The 18448-nt window shown below is 40.8% G+C and overlaps 3 protein-coding genes across 4 annotated transcripts; 2 read left to right on the forward strand and 1 right to left on the reverse strand.

Moving 5' to 3' along the window:
* The first annotated feature begins 652 nt into the window (after nt 1-652).
* LOC118106201 (latexin) lies at nt 653-7243 on the forward strand. Of its 2 annotated transcripts, none has more exons than XM_035154558.2 (7): nt 653-811; nt 4261-4437; nt 4558-4620; nt 5477-5648; nt 5822-5958; nt 6643-6705; nt 6989-7243. In XM_035154558.2, the coding sequence occupies exons 1-7, from the start codon at nt 653-655 to the stop codon at nt 7103-7105; spliced, it is 888 nt and encodes a 295-aa protein (XP_035010449.2). In that variant the 3' UTR covers nt 7106-7243. The 2 variants fall into 2 exon arrangements, with proteins under 2 accessions (XP_035010449.2, XP_035010451.2); XM_035154560.2 differs by lacking the exon at nt 653-811 and adding an exon at nt 3892-4033.
* On the reverse strand, nt 1009-18367 carry gfm1 (G elongation factor, mitochondrial 1). Its single transcript, XM_035154557.2, has 18 exons — nt 18152-18367; nt 17887-18039; nt 17655-17787; nt 15927-16131; nt 15517-15633; nt 15182-15332; nt 14301-14455; nt 14114-14198; nt 13853-13990; nt 12709-12810; nt 12520-12576; nt 12284-12421; nt 11780-11862; nt 3069-3231; nt 2775-2919; nt 2130-2290; nt 1964-2017; nt 1009-1511 (listed from the first exon to the last, which is right to left on the reverse strand). Exons 1-18 carry the CDS (start codon nt 18224-18226, stop codon nt 1380-1382), a joined length of 2247 nt encoding a protein of 748 aa, XP_035010448.1. The 5' UTR covers nt 18227-18367; the 3' UTR covers nt 1009-1379.
* On the forward strand, nt 8240-11227 carry LOC118106202 (latexin). Its single transcript, XM_035154561.2, has 6 exons — nt 8240-8739; nt 8861-8923; nt 9810-9981; nt 10154-10290; nt 10632-10694; nt 10985-11227. The coding sequence occupies exons 1-6, from the start codon at nt 8569-8571 to the stop codon at nt 11099-11101; spliced, it is 723 nt and encodes a 240-aa protein (XP_035010452.1). The 5' UTR covers nt 8240-8568; the 3' UTR covers nt 11102-11227.
* Nucleotides 18368-18448: the final 81 nt, after the last annotated feature.

Here is an 18448-nt window from a genome sequence, read left to right on the forward strand (position 1 = left end):
TTTTTGACACTGGCCGTTGGTTTGTTTGTTTTTCGGATCCCATGGGGTCTGGAGAGAACCCACTACATATTCGTGTGGATGCAGAATAAGGGGCCCAGACTTTCTTTAACTACTTTTTTTAAATGGCAAATAAATATTTCTTTTGTTATCAGATAACTTTCTTTTCCTTATATAAATGCATTCTAAGTCAGGAACCTGACAGTCATGTGTAAGCTGGTTCAGCCATGGCGCTCTTCTGAGTCCTGTTCTTCTTTTAGGTCTTGACTTTTGAAGAATTTGTGCTTTAACTAACTCAAATTCCCAGGAAGTGTTCATTAGGCTTCAGAAACACAATGTGGAGCCAGAACGAGGCTGCAGCTCATCAGCACATTAACTCGACCTGCGTCATGAGCAGCAGCTGTAATGAGATAACTGTTCCTTTACTTGGAGGCTGACAGCTTGAGTGAGACGCATTGTTTTGCTAAGACATAAATAAAAAAAAGATAAACAGATTGTGGCAGGAAAACAGCAACAGGATCTTTCCTCACTGCTGCCCCTCCTCCTCCTCCTCCTCTTTATATAACGCCACGCTGACAGGAGGACATTTCCTCGCTCGGATTCTCTCACAGAAGAGGGCATTTCCTTTCCTCGAGCGTTTGTTTTACAGCGTACTATGATGGGTTTGACGATCATTGTATTTCTGGCTTTGTTAACGGGGGTAACCGGGAGCCCTAATGTGACGATCAGACCTGAAGCTGCCTCAGCGGACGACGTGTTGGCTCATTCCAACAGTGTCCCAGAGACTTCAGAGGAAACAGAGATTGTTGGACAGGTGAGAAGGAAGTGACGCACTGATACCTGACTGGTCTTAGTGAGTAGCTGTGTTTCTTTTTGCAGGTTTTGGTTTCTAATGTTTTTCGGAGCTTATCACTTGCATTGCACATGTGAGGAATCTGCAGTTAAACTCAGGATGTTGCTTAATTAATGTTTTCCACTAACTGATAATCTGCACAGAAAACAAAACTACACTTTAAAAGAAGGATATTTATCTTTATCTGCACGTATTACTACATCGCAACCATTCTGTACATTGTACAAAAGCCATTACAAGCTCAAGTCGACACTGAGCTTTCCTCACCAATCACCACCTTAACAATGGACTGCAGAGACGAGAGGTCAAACTGTGCTAAATTACAAGTAATAAATACATTATGTGTTTCACAGGGGTCAATTATCAGGAGGGATTTTGTCTTTAACTGCAAAACAAACAGAAAAATGTCACAGTTTTGTTTGGCTCCACTGATTAAAGCCATATTGTCAGGTCTCGCTTGATGCTGGGCAGATAATGTGTCAAAAGACGGGATGGGTGTCAAAAGTCCAACTGAACGAACAGAGAGTCTTCAGTTCTTCCACTTGTTCTTCTTGGCAGGCAGCTGTCCTGTGGCCTCTAAGTATTTGTGGATGAGCTCTTCTTGTGTGGCCGGCAGGCAGGGCTGGTATCTGCTGAAGTCCATGGTGTACTCGCCTTTCCCCTGGATAAACAATGATAGAAGATGACGTCAGACTTCTCAATACAAACTCTGTGTCCTCACACAGCTGCTTAAATCCAGCTGAGGGGAGCAGATCAACATAATGACTCACTAATCTGAGTCTCCTCCTGTCTGGTTCTTTTAAAGCTTGATAACCGATACAATAACAAAACTGTAAGATAAGTATTTTCTGACTTTGTTTTTGAAAAAGCTTGAACACACAGTTCTCATTATCCTCTTCACTAAACCAAACCTAAAGTCGCCGATATCAGATGCACGTCAGTCTACCAACCAATGTCAAGTAAAGGTAAACGCAGCACACGCAGGTGATGACACAGGACACACAAACATATTTCATGCGCTCCATAAATTACGATGTGAAACTAACTGGATCAAAGACATGAAAGTTGGTTCAGTCTTTCAGGTGTGAAAACTTGCGTTTAGTTTGAACTTACTTCAGTGCTGGAGCGTAGTTCTGTCGCGTAGCCAAACATGTCGTTCAGTGGAATCTGTTGAGAGAACCAGGCCAAAGGTAATCAGGTACAAACGGTGATGAAGGATGATAAAGACTGAGGATAGTTGGTGCATGTGAACTGGACAAACTGGACAAACTGGACTCACATCAGCGTACAGAGTGAAGTATCCCTCCGCCCCGTCCTGTCCTGTGATGACACCATGACGACGGTTTACACCAGAAATCACTACTCCCTGAAACTCCTGAGGTGCTACTACTTCCACAGACATGATTGGCTCCAGGATGGTCGTTTTGGCCTTTTCCATCGCTGTGGAGACGAGATTGAACGAAACATTAGAATACACCGACGACAATACAGATGAAGAAAACCCAGAATTAAAAGGCTCAGTGTATAGGATTTGGTGACATCTAGTGGTGAAGTTGCATGTTGCAGCTGAGTATCCCTCACCCTCCCCTTCCAAACATGGAAGAACCTGTGGTCATCTTACGTTGTCATAAACTCAAAAGGTGTTTAGTTTGTCCAGTTTGGGCTAATGTAAAAAACATGGCAGCCTTCGCAGAGAGGACGCGCTCCCGATGTAAATATAAAGTATTTAAATATAAAGGGCCCATTCTAGGGTAAAGAAAAAAACTATTCCTACAATTTAGATGAAAAACACTAGTGAAAACATCACTAGAATTATTTAAAATTGCATTTCTGCCAAAAAGATCCCTTTTACCTAAATCTTACACACTGGACCTTTTTTAAATAAAATGACAAGAGGTCTCATCTCAAGAAACTGAAGGCGCACCTTGCTTTACAGCGCCCTCTCCTGCACGGATGAAGGAGATCTCATTGGAGTCGACCATGTGATGAGCTCCGTCCTCCAGGAGGAATCGGACTCCTGAGATCTTGTGCCCACTCAGGGGTCCCTTCTCACAGGCCTCCCGGAAGCCCTGAGGCATGATGGGAAAAAATTAGGCAACAATGACAAGAGAAGATGAAAACAAAATTTTGAAAATACAGCTTTGGTTACATAACTTAGTCATTTCACAACTACATAGGTGACTGTGACCACATTAAAGTGAGTAAAATTAGCACACACCTTTTCGACGGCAGGCACAAGCTGCTTCGGGACGTTCGTGCCGACGGTCTGGTCGTCAAATTCCAGCTTGGTGAAATGTTCTGGCTCCAGAGGCTCCAGGACCCCGATAACTTTACCGTACTGTCCAGAGCCACCACTCTGCTTCTTATGGGTGAAGTCAAACCTACAGGAAAGGAGATCAAATATCCATTAATTGAAGCAGGGTGACAATGTGTCACGTTTGAACCTATTTATTTGTGTTTGTTAAGATAAAAAAGGAATACAGGTATTAATCAGTTATTGTTTGATTACCCTCTGCCAAGGAGGTCATGTTTGGTTGGAAGCAAGATAACACAAAAAAACTACTGGACAGATAACCACAAATTATGCAGAGACGTTGATCGGAGAAATCAAGCATATTTAAAAGGACTGAAGGATATCTCAATGGAATCTCCTTCCAATGAGATTTAAAGCGGATTCCTCAATTGGTTTTATTCAGCCAATTGAGAAATCAGCTTTTTTTTGGTCATTTTATTTTGAAATGTGGCACTTAATGCATTTGTCTATATAACAACAAAACACATTAGAAATGAACTATACTAGAACATCATTTTGTTTTTGTAAAGTTAAATGAACAGTGTCTGAAATCAAATGCATTAAACTCTTGACAAGGAATTTTATTTTTATAATTTAATTGCAAAACATTCAAAATTGTTGCTGCAAATCCGACTTATCAATCCATTCGGCTCAAAACATTTTCAGAGGTGTATTCTCTTACATTGCTGCAGATTCTGTAAAGCAGGTAATATAAAAGAAAAGAGCTCTGTCTCTTTAAACAGGGGCCGTCCCCACAGAGCTCTGGTGTCAGAGGAAGTAGGAAGTAATCTTTCATGTTGCAGGAGGAAGAGCAGCTGACTCAGAACAAGGAACACATCAAACTTTCCACCTGACAAATAACTCAGGGAGCCTCAGCTTTTCTGTTACAGGCAAGATCAGACTCTCTGTTATTTACTATTCACATTTCTGAGCTGCTCAACTCTTCGCCATCTACGTTAGCTTCCTTTTCCACTTTGATGGATGTTCTCCTTCTGTCTGAGGCGTTTCTTATGTAAACACAAGTCTACAGCTCCACCCTGCTGAGGGCCAAAGTCTGTCCCTGCTCGTCACCAGCTTCTCTTCTCTTCATTATTTCTTCTCTCATTGTCCACGACAGCAAAACGTGTCGGAGCCGGAGGAGACTTTGGAGGATGTGATGGCGACTGGCGAGCTGAATGCCAATCACTACCCTGCTCAGCGGGCAGCCAAGGTGGTCCAACACTACCTCAACACCCTATACGGCTCGCCATACAGGGTGATCGGCCTGAACAGGGTCCACAGCGGATACGCAGAGGTCAGATGAACTTTACAACGAAAATATGAACACAACTTTATTCTAATCAGCATGTAAACTGATCTAAATACAAAATAAAGCTGAATCCCAAGTTCTGATTGAGGTTTACTTCTCTTTCAGGATGTGGCAGACTCTGGAAGAAAGTATAATCTGGAGATCTCAGTGCAGGACTTCATCAGCAATGTAAGTTTGACTTATTTAACTTTTAATCACATTTTAAAACAGCGATCATCATGATTTTAGATAAAGCCCAGAGTTAATAGTTAGTGTTAAGTAATATGAATCTGTCCTAAGAAATCTTAGGAATACATTTATTTAAAATTTGATCATCTTGGTTTTATCAAATATTAGGTTTTGCACTACACACGACCAGTCCCAGCTGGGGAGACATTAATATACCTATTTTTACACAACTGTTTATATTTTTTGTGCCTTTTTTCCCCAAGTTGTGTTGCATTTTATCTGGACCCCAGGTCTTAATAATTAATGTCATCTTCAAGTAGATTTCATAAATAAGCCTTTATTTTTTATGATTTCAGAGTGACGCTGCTCCTTGATCATGAGCCACGCTCATTGCTGAGGTCTAAATATGAATTGTCTGGATCAGATCATTAAAAACATTTGACCACCCAGTGTGAGCTTTACTTTAGTGCTTATTTGGGTTTGTGTGTCTGTTTTTAATTGAAACTGATTTCTCAAATAAGGTTAGACATTAAATCTATGTTTAGCTGCCTGCATTTACCCTCAGCATTCTAAGAGTTAATATTCCTGCATTCACATTGTGCTAATGGAAATTAACTGTATTTTGTAAGGTTGAGTTAAAGTTTTGAGGTCACAGTTGTGTAATATGTGGTTTTGGAGTTTTGACTATTTATCAAACTGACAAAAAGGAGGCCAACATTCAATGGTATGAGGATCAGTGTGGTGCAATGCTGACTCACTGGTTGCCATGGTAACATCTGGACCACACCTTTTCCTCTGTACACTCTTCACTGCTTCCTTCTTATCAAACCTGATTTTTTTTTTTTAACTAATCCAGAAAACAGAGAAATGCACTGCAGAGGTTTTGTTTCCGATGGGAGAGCAGCAGCGCCCCCCGCAGGTCCAGGCCTCATTGGAGGAGCTCCCTAAAACCAACACTAAAGCGGAAGAGGAGGCCTTGTTCAAAAAATACAAGACGAACCAAAGTCTGCTGTTGGCAAATTTACCCGGTGAGGACAATAAAACTAACTCTGCATAATGATGCGACTGTTCAACACACAAACACAGTGACTGCACATCAACTGTCTGAAACTGCAGCTTTTGGGGCATTTTAACACTGTTTGAAATTGTGGTTTAAACTCAGTGTTCCTGTTTAACAATTTTAACCCAACGCCTGTTGTAGACAACTACGGTCACATCGACCCGGACATGGAGCCTTTCTGGCACCTCGGCACCGTGGCCTCCAGCTTCATCATGCTGAATGAATCCACTGAAAACACACTGTACAACATGGCTCAGGTGGCCAACATCACACAGCTGGTAGGTTGAACGCTCCATCGGTAAAGAGGGTTAATTGTTGTTTTTTGATCAAAGCATTTTACAATATTAATGGAAACAGGATTTTTCACAATGTTTATCTGAAAACCACCTGATTTCACATATTAACTAAAATTACCCCTAACTCCTTCAATTGTGCAGCTCTGCCAACCAATGCAGTTTCAGTCTACACACATTGTTTTCCCCAACTCGTTTCATAACATATGCAACTTCAGTATTTTTTTTGGGGTGAATTGTGAATTATCAATATATTGACGACTGGTGTTCAACCACCAAAATCCGATCAGTTTCTTTAAGTCCCAGTGCACAATGCAAATTTAAGGAAACTCAATCAAGGCATTGACATTTAATATTCACAATGGGACAGACGTCTATAAACGTATGTACGGATAGACAGCACAAAAAAATGCCATTGGCTGTCCCTGAGGCGTAAGAAAAAACGGTCTGACTATTTAAATCAATTTCTACACATGTATAAATTGTCTAATTCTCCTTTTTTAAAGGGCAAAATCTACAATGAATGTAAAGTGCACTGTTCATATTCAGCTGTAGAGCACAGAAAGAGCTTCTCCACAATCTGTTCAATACATTTGGTCATCAGGTGCATTTCACCTGTAATGTCTGTTTTTTGACTCAGTTTCTAATATTTTTCCTCGTCTGCTGCAGAAAACTGAGAACGACCAGCTGAAGTTTGACTACCACGTTCTGCTGCATGAGATGATCTCCCAGGTATCTTACAACTATTCTCATCATGAGCAAATATTTAAATCTATTAATGTATCTACATACAGACAACTATATATCTAAGCAAATAATTCGTGGTACAAGATGGAACAGAAAAAACATTGATACATAACTAAACTGATAATTTGCTTCTAAGAATAATCTTAATGAAGCCGCAAATTCCAGCATTAAAGGCATCTTGCATGAATTTCATCTTCAACACTGAGTCTCGTGTTAAACTGCTATGATGTGAAAATCAGTCTCATTATCTGGTGTCTGTTATTTGTAGGAGAGCATTCACTGGAAGCTGCTGTTCACCTGGTCTCCTCCAGAGGGAGTTAAAGTGCTGCAGATGGAGCAGCTTCCTAACAGTCATCACTATGAAACCCCCCAGAACAAAAACTAACCTGCCGACAGTCGTCACACTACCACCAAGGAAAAGTTCAGTTTATTTCAGGGGTCACAAATGATGACATGATATCTTTCCATTGTTCTGTACTTTTGGTTGGTTCTATTTTGTCTAAAATAAACAGTTTATAAATGATATTGCTGAGTTTCCAACTGTGTACAAAGTCATATTCAATCTCTAAAGACTCGTTCATATTTAAAATATACAGACCAGAAGCACATCACAGACAAGAGTGGTTTACCTCAATCCAGCAGAGGGCGCTCACTATCAGCTTGACCTGTAGCCTGCTTTCTTGCCCCCTAGAATTTCCGGACTGCGGTTGTATGCCTCCGCCAACCAGTGCAGTTTCTGTGCACATATTTCTACATACTTTTATTCCAGATTCGTATAAAGGTCACTGTAACATTTACCTTTGACAACTGAAACATAAACACTATCTTTGAGTGCAAGTGACAACTGATCAAAAGTTGAACAAAGTCACTCAAGCAGTCTTGAAACATCACAGTCAAGAGGCTAAAGAGGCTTTTTTGAAGCCACCTTGACCTTTGACCACTGAACTCGAATCAATTTATCAGTGAGTCAAAGTGAATTGTGCCAGATGTGCCAGAAGTCCTAATATGCCACATTCACAGCAACATGAGGTCACTGTGACCTTGAAATTCAACCTCCAGGCACCAAAATCGAATCAGTTCATCTTTGAGTCCAAGTCAAATTTGAAGAAATTCCCTCACACTGATCTTAAGATATCACGTTCAAGAAAATCATCAAATGTCAAAGGATTCCTTCACAGGACCATATATGTGCTATGTGAGGTCACTGGGACCATTGACGACCAGCGTTTCCAAGTGAATATTTGTACCAAATTTGAGGACATTCCCTCAGGCTTTCTGAGTTTCTGAAAACAAGTGCATTAAACTCTTGACAAGGATTTTTTTTTTTAGAATTTAATTGCAAAACATGTCAAATTTTTCCTGCAAATCCGACTGATCAACCATTCGGCTCAAAACATTTTCAGAGGTGTATTCTCCTGCATTGCTACGTGTTCTGTAAAGCAGATATTATAAAAGAAAAGCGCTCTGTCTCTTTAAACAGGGGCCATCCCCATAGAGCTCTCGTGTTCCGTGGAAGTAGGAAGTCATCTTTCGTGTTGCAGGAGGAGCAGCTGACTCAGAACAAGGAACACATCAAACTTTCCACCTGACAAATAACTGTCAGGGAGCCTCAGCCTGTCTGTTACAGGCAAGATCAGACTCTCTGTTATTTACTATTCACATTTCTGCTTTTCTGAGCTGCTCAACTCTTCACCATCTACGTTAGTTTCCTTTTCCACTTTGATGGATGTTCCCCTTCTGTCTGAGGTGTTTCTCATCTAAACACAAGTCTACAGCCCCACCCCTGCTGAGGATCAAAGACTGTCCCTGCTCGACACCAGCTTCTCTCATTGTCCACGACAGCAAGACATGTCAGTGCCGGAGGAGACTTTGGAGGATGTGAAGGCGACTGGCGAGCTGAATGCCAATCACTACCCTGCTCAGCGGGCAGTCAAGGTGGTCCAACACTACCTCAACACCCTATACGGCTCCCCATACAGGGTGATCGGCCTGAACAGGGTCCACAGCGGATACGCAGAGGTCAGATGAACTTTACAACGAAAATATGAACATAACTTTATTCTAAATCAGCATGTAAACTGATCTAAATACAAAATAAAGCTGAATCCCAAGTTCTGATTGTGGTTTACTTCTCTTTCAGGATGTGGCATACTCTGGAAGAAAGTATAATCTGGAGATCTCAGTGCAGGACTTCATCAGCAATGTAAGTTTGACTTATTTTACTTTTAATCACATTTTAAAACAGCGATCATCATGATTTTAGATAAAGCCCAGAGTTAATAGTTAGTGTTAAGTAATATGAATCTGTCCTAATAAATCTTAGGAATACATTTATTTAAAATTTGATCATCTTGGTTTTATCAAATATTAGGTTTTGCACTACACACGACCAGTCCCAGCTGGGAGACATTAATATACCTATTTTTACATAACTGTTTATATTTTTTGTGCCTTTTTTCCCCAAGTTTTGTTGCATTTTATCTGGACCCCAGGTCTTAATAATTAATGTCATCTTCAAGTAGATTTCATAAATAAGCCTTTATTTTTTATGATTTCAGAGTGACGCTGCTCCTTGATCATGAGCCACGCTCATTGCTGAGGTCTAAATATGAATTGTCTGGATCAGATCATTAAAACATTTGACCACCCAGTGTGAGCTTTACTTTAGTGCTTATTTGGGTTTGTGTGTCTGTTTTTGCATTCAAACTGATTTCTCAAATAAGGTTAGACAGTAAATCTATGTTTAGCTGCCTGCATTTACCCTCAGCATTCTAAGAGTTAATAGTCCTGCATTCACATTGTGCTATGGAAATTAACTGTATTTTGTAAGGTGGAGTTAAAGTTTTGAGGTCACAGTTGTGTAATATGTGGTTTTGGAGTGATCAGGTACGACCAGTTTTGACAATATTTATCAAACTGACAAAAAGGGGGCCAACATTCAGTGGTTTGAGGATCAATGTGATGCAACGCTGACTCACTGGTTGCCATGGTAACATCTGGATCACACTTTTTTTTTTTTCTCTGAACACTCTTCACTGCTTCCTTCTTATCAAACCTGATTTTTAAAAAAATTTTTTTAACTAATCCAGAAAACAGAGAAATGCACTGCAGAGGTTTTGTTTCTGAGGGGAGAGCAGCAGCGCCCCCCGCAGGTCCAGGCCTCATTGAAGAAGCTCCCTAAAACCAACACTAAAGTGGAAGAGGAGGCCTTGTTCAAAAAATACAAGACGAACCAAAGTCTGCTGTCGGCAAATTTACCCGGTGAGGACATAAAACTAACTCTGCGTAATGATGCGACTGTTCAACACACAAACACAGTGACTGCACATCAACTGTCTGAAACTGCAGCTTTTGGGGCATTTTAACACTGTTTGAAATTGTGGTTTAAACTCAGTGTTCCTGTTTAACAATTTTAACTCAACGCCTGTTGTAGACAGCTACGGTCACATCGACCCGGACATGGAGCCTTTCTGGCACCTCGGCACCGTGGCCTCCAGCTTCATCATGCTGAATGAATCCACTGAAAACACACTGTACAACATGGCTCAGGTGGCCAACATCACACAGCTGGTAGGTTGAACGCTCCATCGGTAAAGAGGGTTAATTGTTGTTTTTTGATCAAAGCATTTTACAACAGTAATGGAAACAGGATTGGCCATTGGCTGTCTCTGAGGCATTAAACAACAGTCTGACTATTTAAATCAATTTCTACACATGTATAAATTGTCTAATTCTCCTTCCTTTAAAGGGCAAAATCTATAATGAATGTAAAGTGCACTGTCCATATTCAGCTGTAGAGCACAGAAAGAGCTTCTCCACAATCTGTTCAATACATTTGGTCATCAGGTGCATTTCACCTGTAATGTTTGTTTTTTGACTCAGTTTCTAATATTTTAACTTGTCTGCTGCAGAAAACTGAGAACGACCAGCTGAAGTTTGACTACCACGTTCTGCTGCATGAGATGATCTCCCAGGTATCTTACAACTATTCTCATCATCAGCAAATATTTAAATCTATCAATTTATCTACATTCAGACAACTATATATTTAAGCAAATAATCAAAAACATTGATACATAACTAAATTGATCATTTGTTTCTAAGAATAATCTCTTAATGAAGCAGCAAATTTCAGCATTAAAGGCATCTTGCATGAATTTCATCTTCAACATCAATGACTTCAGAAGAAGATCATCACTGAGTCTCGTGTTAAACTGCTATGATGTGAAAATCAGTCTCATTATCTGGTGTCTGTTATTTGTAGGAGATCGTTCACTGGCAGCTGCTGTTCACCTGGTCTCCTCCAGAGGGAGTTAAAGTGTTGCAGATGGAGAAGCTTCTTCCAAGTCATCACCATGAAACCAACCAGAACAAAAACTAACCTGCCAACAGTCGTCACACTACCACCAAGGAAAAATTCAGTTTATGTCACAAATGATGACATGATATCTTTCCACTGTACTTTTGGTTGGTTCTATATTGTCTAAAATAAACGGTTTATAAATGATATTGCTGAGTTTTCAGCTGTGTACAAAGTCATATTCAATCTCTAAAGACTCATTCAAATTTAAAATATACAGACCAGAAGCACATCACAGACAAGAGTAGTTTACCTCAATCCAGCAGAGGGCGCTCACTATCAGCTTGACCTGTAGCCTGCTTTCTTGCCCCCTAGAATTTCCGGACTGCGGTTGTATGCCTCCGCCAACCAGTGCAGTTTCTGTGCACATATTTCTACATACTTTTATTCCAGATTCGTATAAAGGTCACTGTAACATTTACCTTTGACAACTGAAACATAAACACTATCTTTGAGTCCAAGTGACAACTGATCAAAAGTTGAAGAAATTCACTCAAGCAGTCTTGAAACATCACAGTCAAGAGGCTAAAGAGGCTTTTTTGAAGCCACCTTGACCTTTGACCACTGAACTCAAATCAATTTAACAGTGAGTCAAAGTGAATTGTGCCAGATGTGCCAGAAGTCCTAATATGTCACATTCACAGTAACTAGAGGACCACCCGGAAACAAATGTGTGTGTATTAGGAGATCAGGACTTACGGTACAGCACCGGTGATTGTCTCTCTGAAAGCCACTTTGGGTTTCCCCATCACACAGAGACAGTTGTATTCCCTCTCCATCCTCTGAAACAACAAACCAAGACAAAGCCACACAGAAAACGCAGGTTAGATATATTAGATTTACAGAAAAACATTTTATTCAAGCATAAGAAAAAACAACTGTTTAAATGTTTGTCTGATTTCTCTGAGGTTTGTTTATTGTAGCTCAGTAGCACTTGATTTGAGGTGCAAGAGTCTTGTTAGTCACAATAATTCAGACTTGACATTTATTTTATGGGATGGAGACAGACAATGGAAAAGACTTCTCATAGGAAGGTTTATAACCAGCGGAGTTGAGTTGTTCTAACTTTTCACAGACTAAATACCTCCAGTGTCTGTAGTAAAATGAAAAACACTGGATGACCTGCACCCTCAGAGCACGACTGAGTTACCCTGACATTATTAAACAGTGCATCATTAAGCTCAACACTGTCTGACCCGGTACCTGCGAGTAGATTTCCAGATGCAGCTCGCCCATTCCTGAGATGATGGTTTCTTTGCTCTCGGTGTCGTAATGAACTCTGAAGGTCGGATCCTCTCTGGTGAAACGGTTGATGCCTTTGGAGAATTTGTCCAGGTCGTTCTGTACAGATACAAGAGAGAAAAGAGTTGTTGATGCTACTTTGACTCTAGTGTTAGATTTTTGCAGATCATATGGATGAAATGAAGGACTTTTTTTACCTTGACTGCTGGCTTCATTGACATGGAAATGACAGGCTCTGGGATGTGAATGGACTCCTGTGGCACAAAGTGGTTTAACAATGATCACAAGATCCTGTTTATATCACTGAGTAAAGACAGAATATCCAAACCCAAGCTTTTTACTCTTTGACCCATCTTTTGTTCAGTGAACACATTAAAGCTCCTCACCATTGAGAGGTTAGCGCTGGTCCTGGATGTGAAAGTGTCTCCACTGGCACAGTCGATCCCAAAAAGGGCACAAATATCTCCTGCATACACTTCATCCACATCCTTAAACAGCCGGGATGGAAAGAGAAGAAGGGAAATAAAAAAGGACAAGAGTTTAATTTCAGGACTGATGCCTTCATGTGATGTCGTAATAATCTGAGAAATTAGTTCACGCCTGAGAAAATTCACTAAACAAGACCTAAAGTCAGAGCAACTCAGGAAGTTAGCAAACATTTTGGTTCAAAATTTGCTGACATCACTTATTACCCAATAAACATAACTAACTGGGACCAATTTTTTACGGTTTACGTATGTTTATATGATTAGCAAGCATATATTTTAATAATAATAATAAACTTTATTGTATAGCATCTTTCATCCAAGAAATGCTGCTCAAAGTGCTTTACATACAATATAGATAAAAACATGTTGATAAAAACATGTTAAAATGTAATTCCTACAAGAGAACAGATTTTAAGAAACATAACAGGAAAGAAAATGACATACAATTAAATTTAAAAATGCATAAAAACTGAAAAGAAAGAAAGTGATACAAATTATAAAAGCACAGGAGTGTGGCCAAGTGCAAGATCTATAACGGCTGAAGCCAAGATGTTGTACGTTTTCTTTTAAAGACGTTTACTGGAATAGCTTATCTATAGATATCTAGTGGCAGTCTGTTCCACAACTTTGGAGCGTAGTTTACAAAAGCTGCATCTTCGATTTTCTTTCTGCTGTTGTTGGGAACCTCTAATAGACTTGCTGCAGATGATCTCAGTTAACTAGAGAGTAAGTTTTAAGTTATTTATACATCAGCTTCCATACGTTAACTTCAAAGCACACCAAAGTTGGATAAACGACTTCACAACTCAGGCAATGGGAGCTTTCGAGGAGCTTGTGAATGCAAATATATAAACATTTAAAATATCTTGTTGATATTTCATGTCTTGATGCATGATGGAAATGTGGTCGTTATCTTCACACTTGACAGGAACCAAAAAGAGGAACCTGACTGTTTTGACGTATCATGTTTTGATGCTATTTCACTTTTAAAAAACCACAGATGGAAAACTGTGTCCGCTGACGCCCACCGGTTTATTCTCACCTCCATCTGGTCGGCGTGGAGACGCACGAGCCTCTGAACTCTGACCCTTTTGCTGGTGCGTGTGTTGTAGATGTATTCTCCTTTCTTCAGACAGCCCTGGTACACCCGCACATATGTCAGCTGACCGAACCTTCCAGCCTGTTGTTGAGAGAAACCAGAGGAAACAACAAAGCATGAGAGAACGCGACGTTCCTGTTGAGAAAAAAAACTGCAGAAATGAAGAAGTTATTAAGAGGACGTGAGACAAAACTCATCTCTCACCTCCAGTTTGAAGGCCAGACCAACGTAAGGTTTTACATCGTCTCTTGCCGGGTCCATTTGAAGCTTCGTTGCTTCATTAGTATCTCTAACATGATGAAAAACACACTGGTCAAAATAAATCAGATGTAATTTCATCCACTATTACTATTTAAACAGACACTTTAAACAAATGGACACCCCCACTCACTCGTCATTGAGGATAGCATAGTTTTTGACCTCAGTGGGGTTGGGTAGGTAATCCAGCACAGCGTCCAGCAGAGGCTGAACCCCCTTGTTTTTCAGCGCCGTGCCCACCAACACTGGGCTGAAGAGACGCTGCACCGTGGCTCTGCGGATTGCAGCCTGCGGGACAACACAGGGACAAAACACTGAGGGACAGTTGTATGCTTTAAATGTTTAATTTTTATTCTTCAGTCAAACACAGAGAGTTCTTGTCCCAGTTTGTAATTGATGGTATTATGAATGATTTTCGAAGCCTTTGTTTGTCCATTTTTGCAATCTCTTGTTTTGAACGCAAATTGATCAAAGTTGGATGTCAAAGATGTCTCATTGTATTATTATATTTTATTAGCCACACGAGCAGCATGACTTGGTCCACCACTCTGATGCAGACTGAAATAACACAGAGTGACTTTCCTCTAGCGGCACTTGCAGATTGACATTTGTGGTTTAAAGTGAAAAGGTCTCCACAGTGTTTTTACATTTGTGCAATAGGTTATAAATTTCATGCTGCTTTGGTTTTCTGTCCTCACATCTGTCTGATATTATTCTTCCATTCAGCGTGAACGCAATGCATTATGGTAGATATTTCGAGGTTATAGACCATCGGTTGTTTTAGGATTCCATACGTCCAATAAGTAGTGTGTAGCAATTCTCACTAAACATTCGCACAGCACCACAAAATGGCCAACTCACTTTACAGACTACTGACCATATAATGAGAAGCGATTGATTTCAGACCCAGACACTGAGTCTGGTTTGCTTGTAAAGTCAGGACATAACAATTATTCAAACTAAGATGAATCAACCATACGTCAAAGGTTTCAAATGCTCTTGAAAGACACAAACCTTCAAGTCTTCATTGGTGGGAATTTTTTCCTCCAAAAACATCTCTCCCAAGACTTCGTCCGAGTTGGCCACACACTCCACCAGTTCCTGCCTCCGGTCTGTGGCCTCGGCACGAAATTCAGCAGGGATCTCATCATAGCGGATATTTTGACTGCAGGGAGGAAGACAGAGTTTGAGCTGGTTTCATATTGCTCAAGAACAAGAGTAAGTCTGTCTTCTAACACTCTCATTCACGGTAATAAACTATTCTAGCTGTTAAAAAACAGAAAAATCAAATGATAGTGAGATAGAAACAGATTTCTTCATGGAAAAGGAACCGGTGGAGAATCTCTTACCCAAATGGTCCTTCAAAGTACATGCTCCGCTCCTGTACCAGGTCAATGATGCCGCGAATGTTTCCCTCCAGGCCAATGGGGATGCTCACAAAGGCTGCGTTGTGGTTCAGTTTAGTTCTGGGGGAAAGATACAAAAATGTGAAAACCACAGTTGCTTGTATCGATGTCAGGTTTATTTATGGTATTTTGGAGAAAACACGTAGATTTTCAGTCTGATCTGGGATCTTTGCTGCAATATCATGATATGGGATATTTGGGGATTTTTCCAAACATATTCACGTGGCTCATGATTAAAGCCATGTTACTTACTTAATGTTAATACTGTTACACTATCGCCCTGATCTGTGTAAAACTGATGTGTAACAGGCGTGTTTCTGTATCCAAGCATCCAGCTCAGTCTCATGTTCTACCTCAGCTGCTGCAGGGCTCGGACGGGGTTGGCACCAGATCGGTCCAGCTTGTTGATGAAGGTGAGGAAGGGCACGTTGTAGCGTTTCATCTGTCTGTTCACGGTCAGGGTCTGGCACTGGACCCCTCCCACGGCGCACAGAACCAGCACGGCCCCGTCCAGCACGCGCAGCGCTCGCTCCACTTCAATGGTAAAGTCCACGTGACCTGGGCGGCACAAAGCGCACGTTGACATTTAGACATCCAGGAAAGTAAACACGACTGAGTGAGACCTTTGAGTTGTGTACTAAAGTCTATTTGTCTCTTCGACAACATACTTTGATCACAAGCATGGAAGTGACTTATATTTCCTTCCGTTATTACATTACAGTAACTTCTTCTGTTCTTTTTTTACATTCTGTAGCATTTTGAAGCATCTTTGAGGAACTCTTTGTCACCACTAAACATTAAAAAGACAAATAACAAGAAGAGAAATGGGGGCAGTCTCTGCAGCACGTTTATACTCAGCATTTAACTGCGTAATAAGTGTATTTAACAGCAACTGCACATTCATTATAATGTAGAAATGGTTTTCCCTCACAACATGGTTGACTGTGAGGGCACTGACCTTCCAGAAAAGACATGAGAATCAACCTTTACCTTGTTTTGCACAACATTTTCTAGCTTCCTCTTTATGATCTAAAACAATTCAGTGGAAAATCTGACGTCTTAGTCACATAATACCCATTTATAACTATTCTCTTTTTGAGTACTTTTTAAAGTCAATATTTTAAACAATATTTAAATAAAAGGTCTTTTCACTGGTACTGTACTATTAACATTTGTGAATAGTTTAAGTTTGTGAAATTAACCATAGTGATGTCATCATCATGGTTATCTTACGTTGGGCTTGGAGGCTTTGAATTGAGAGGCTGCATCACAAACTGAGGGCATTTGGATTTACAGACATTTACCAGGCAGAGGGAGTCTTATGAAAATATATTGTCAAATTGCATTGTGGGAAATGCAGTATCCAGTTGTCTGGAGCTTGTACCTTACAAAGGAACAAACGTTATGATATCACTGCCTCTGTTGTGTCATGTTTGTTCATTCAGGGTTTATGTTTCATCAGCGTTTGTTTGTCTGTTATTTGGCAGAATTACACAAAAACTAATGGACGGATTTGAATGAAAACTTGGTGGAAGGATGTGTTATGGGTCAGGGACGAACACATTTAATCTTAGTGTGGATCTGGAATCAGGGGGAAGATTCAGGAGTTTTTCCCCCACTTTCTTTAACACTGTGAGACAGGGCCTTGACATTTTCCTTGATTTCTCAGAGTATAAATCTTGGATCTTGATGGGAAAAAAAATCTGACATGTTTAGGGGACTGATATTTACTATTGTGAGAAGTTTGATGCAGATCCAAATAAAAACACAGATCTAGTGAATTTACATACTGTTTCATGAAGGGGACTGTTTGGCTTTGGTGGAGGTATACGCTCAACTGAGTCTTATTCTGGTTGTATGTAAAACCTTAACTAATAACTGATATCTACAGCATTTCCTCCTGGAATGTAGTAGAATAGAAGAATAAAGATGGTAATATAAAATACTCATGTTAGGTTTAGATATCTCAAAATTACAGTAATTGAGTAAATGTACTTAATTACATTCAACCGCTGATCAACAGGGATACAAAGCACATTCCTGTCCCATTAGGCCTCAGGTGGGGGTCGAACTCTGAGTACCTGGTGTGTCAATGATGTTGATGTTGTGGTTCTTCCACATGGTGAATGTAGCAGCTGACTGGATGGTGATGCCTCTCTGTCTCTCCAGCTCCATGGAGTCCATGGTGGCTCCAACACCGTCCTTCCCCTTCACCTGCAGAGAGGACAGACGACAGGTCGGTACTGCACATTGTGACCCGTTAACCTGGATACATGATGCCTACACCGGACATGCAGGGACCCCGGCGCTCACCTCGTGAATCTCTGCTATCCTGCCCGTGTAGAAGAGCACTCGCTCGGTCAGGGTGGTCTTCCCCGAGTCGATGTGAGCGGAGATCCCGATGTTGCGGATCATCTCGTTGGGGACGACCCCGGAGGAGCATGTCCGACAGCTGTTGATGAGCACCTGGAGAGAAACCACACACACACACACAGAGAGAGAGAGAGAGAGAGAGAGAGAGTCAATACTCGACCCACTCCACAGATCTGGACTCAGCTCGGTACAAATTCAGTTCTACCTTCTTAACAGTGACGCCTCTTGGTGCCAAAAGATGCGTTTTGGCCAAACACAGACCCGCTTTTAAAACTCTCATTGTGACAACAGCTCGGCCGGACCAAGGGTGGTCTTATTCCTCCTTTAGCACGACCCCAAGATCCCACAGCTCCTACAAGCCGGTGAATGTCACGCCGAAGCCCTGATGGCCGCTTGTGCGACACTACTTCCGCGTCTACGGCAACTCCGATGTGCAAAAAAGTATAAATGTGCGCGTGATTTTAATAAAGAACAGCGCCACCTTGCAAAAAAAAAAAATAGG

The sequence above is a fragment of the Hippoglossus stenolepis genome, chromosome 4 (assembly GCF_022539355.2).
Source record: "Hippoglossus stenolepis isolate QCI-W04-F060 chromosome 4, HSTE1.2, whole genome shotgun sequence".
In the NCBI taxonomy this organism is placed as follows: Eukaryota; Metazoa; Chordata; class Actinopteri; order Pleuronectiformes; family Pleuronectidae; genus Hippoglossus; species Hippoglossus stenolepis.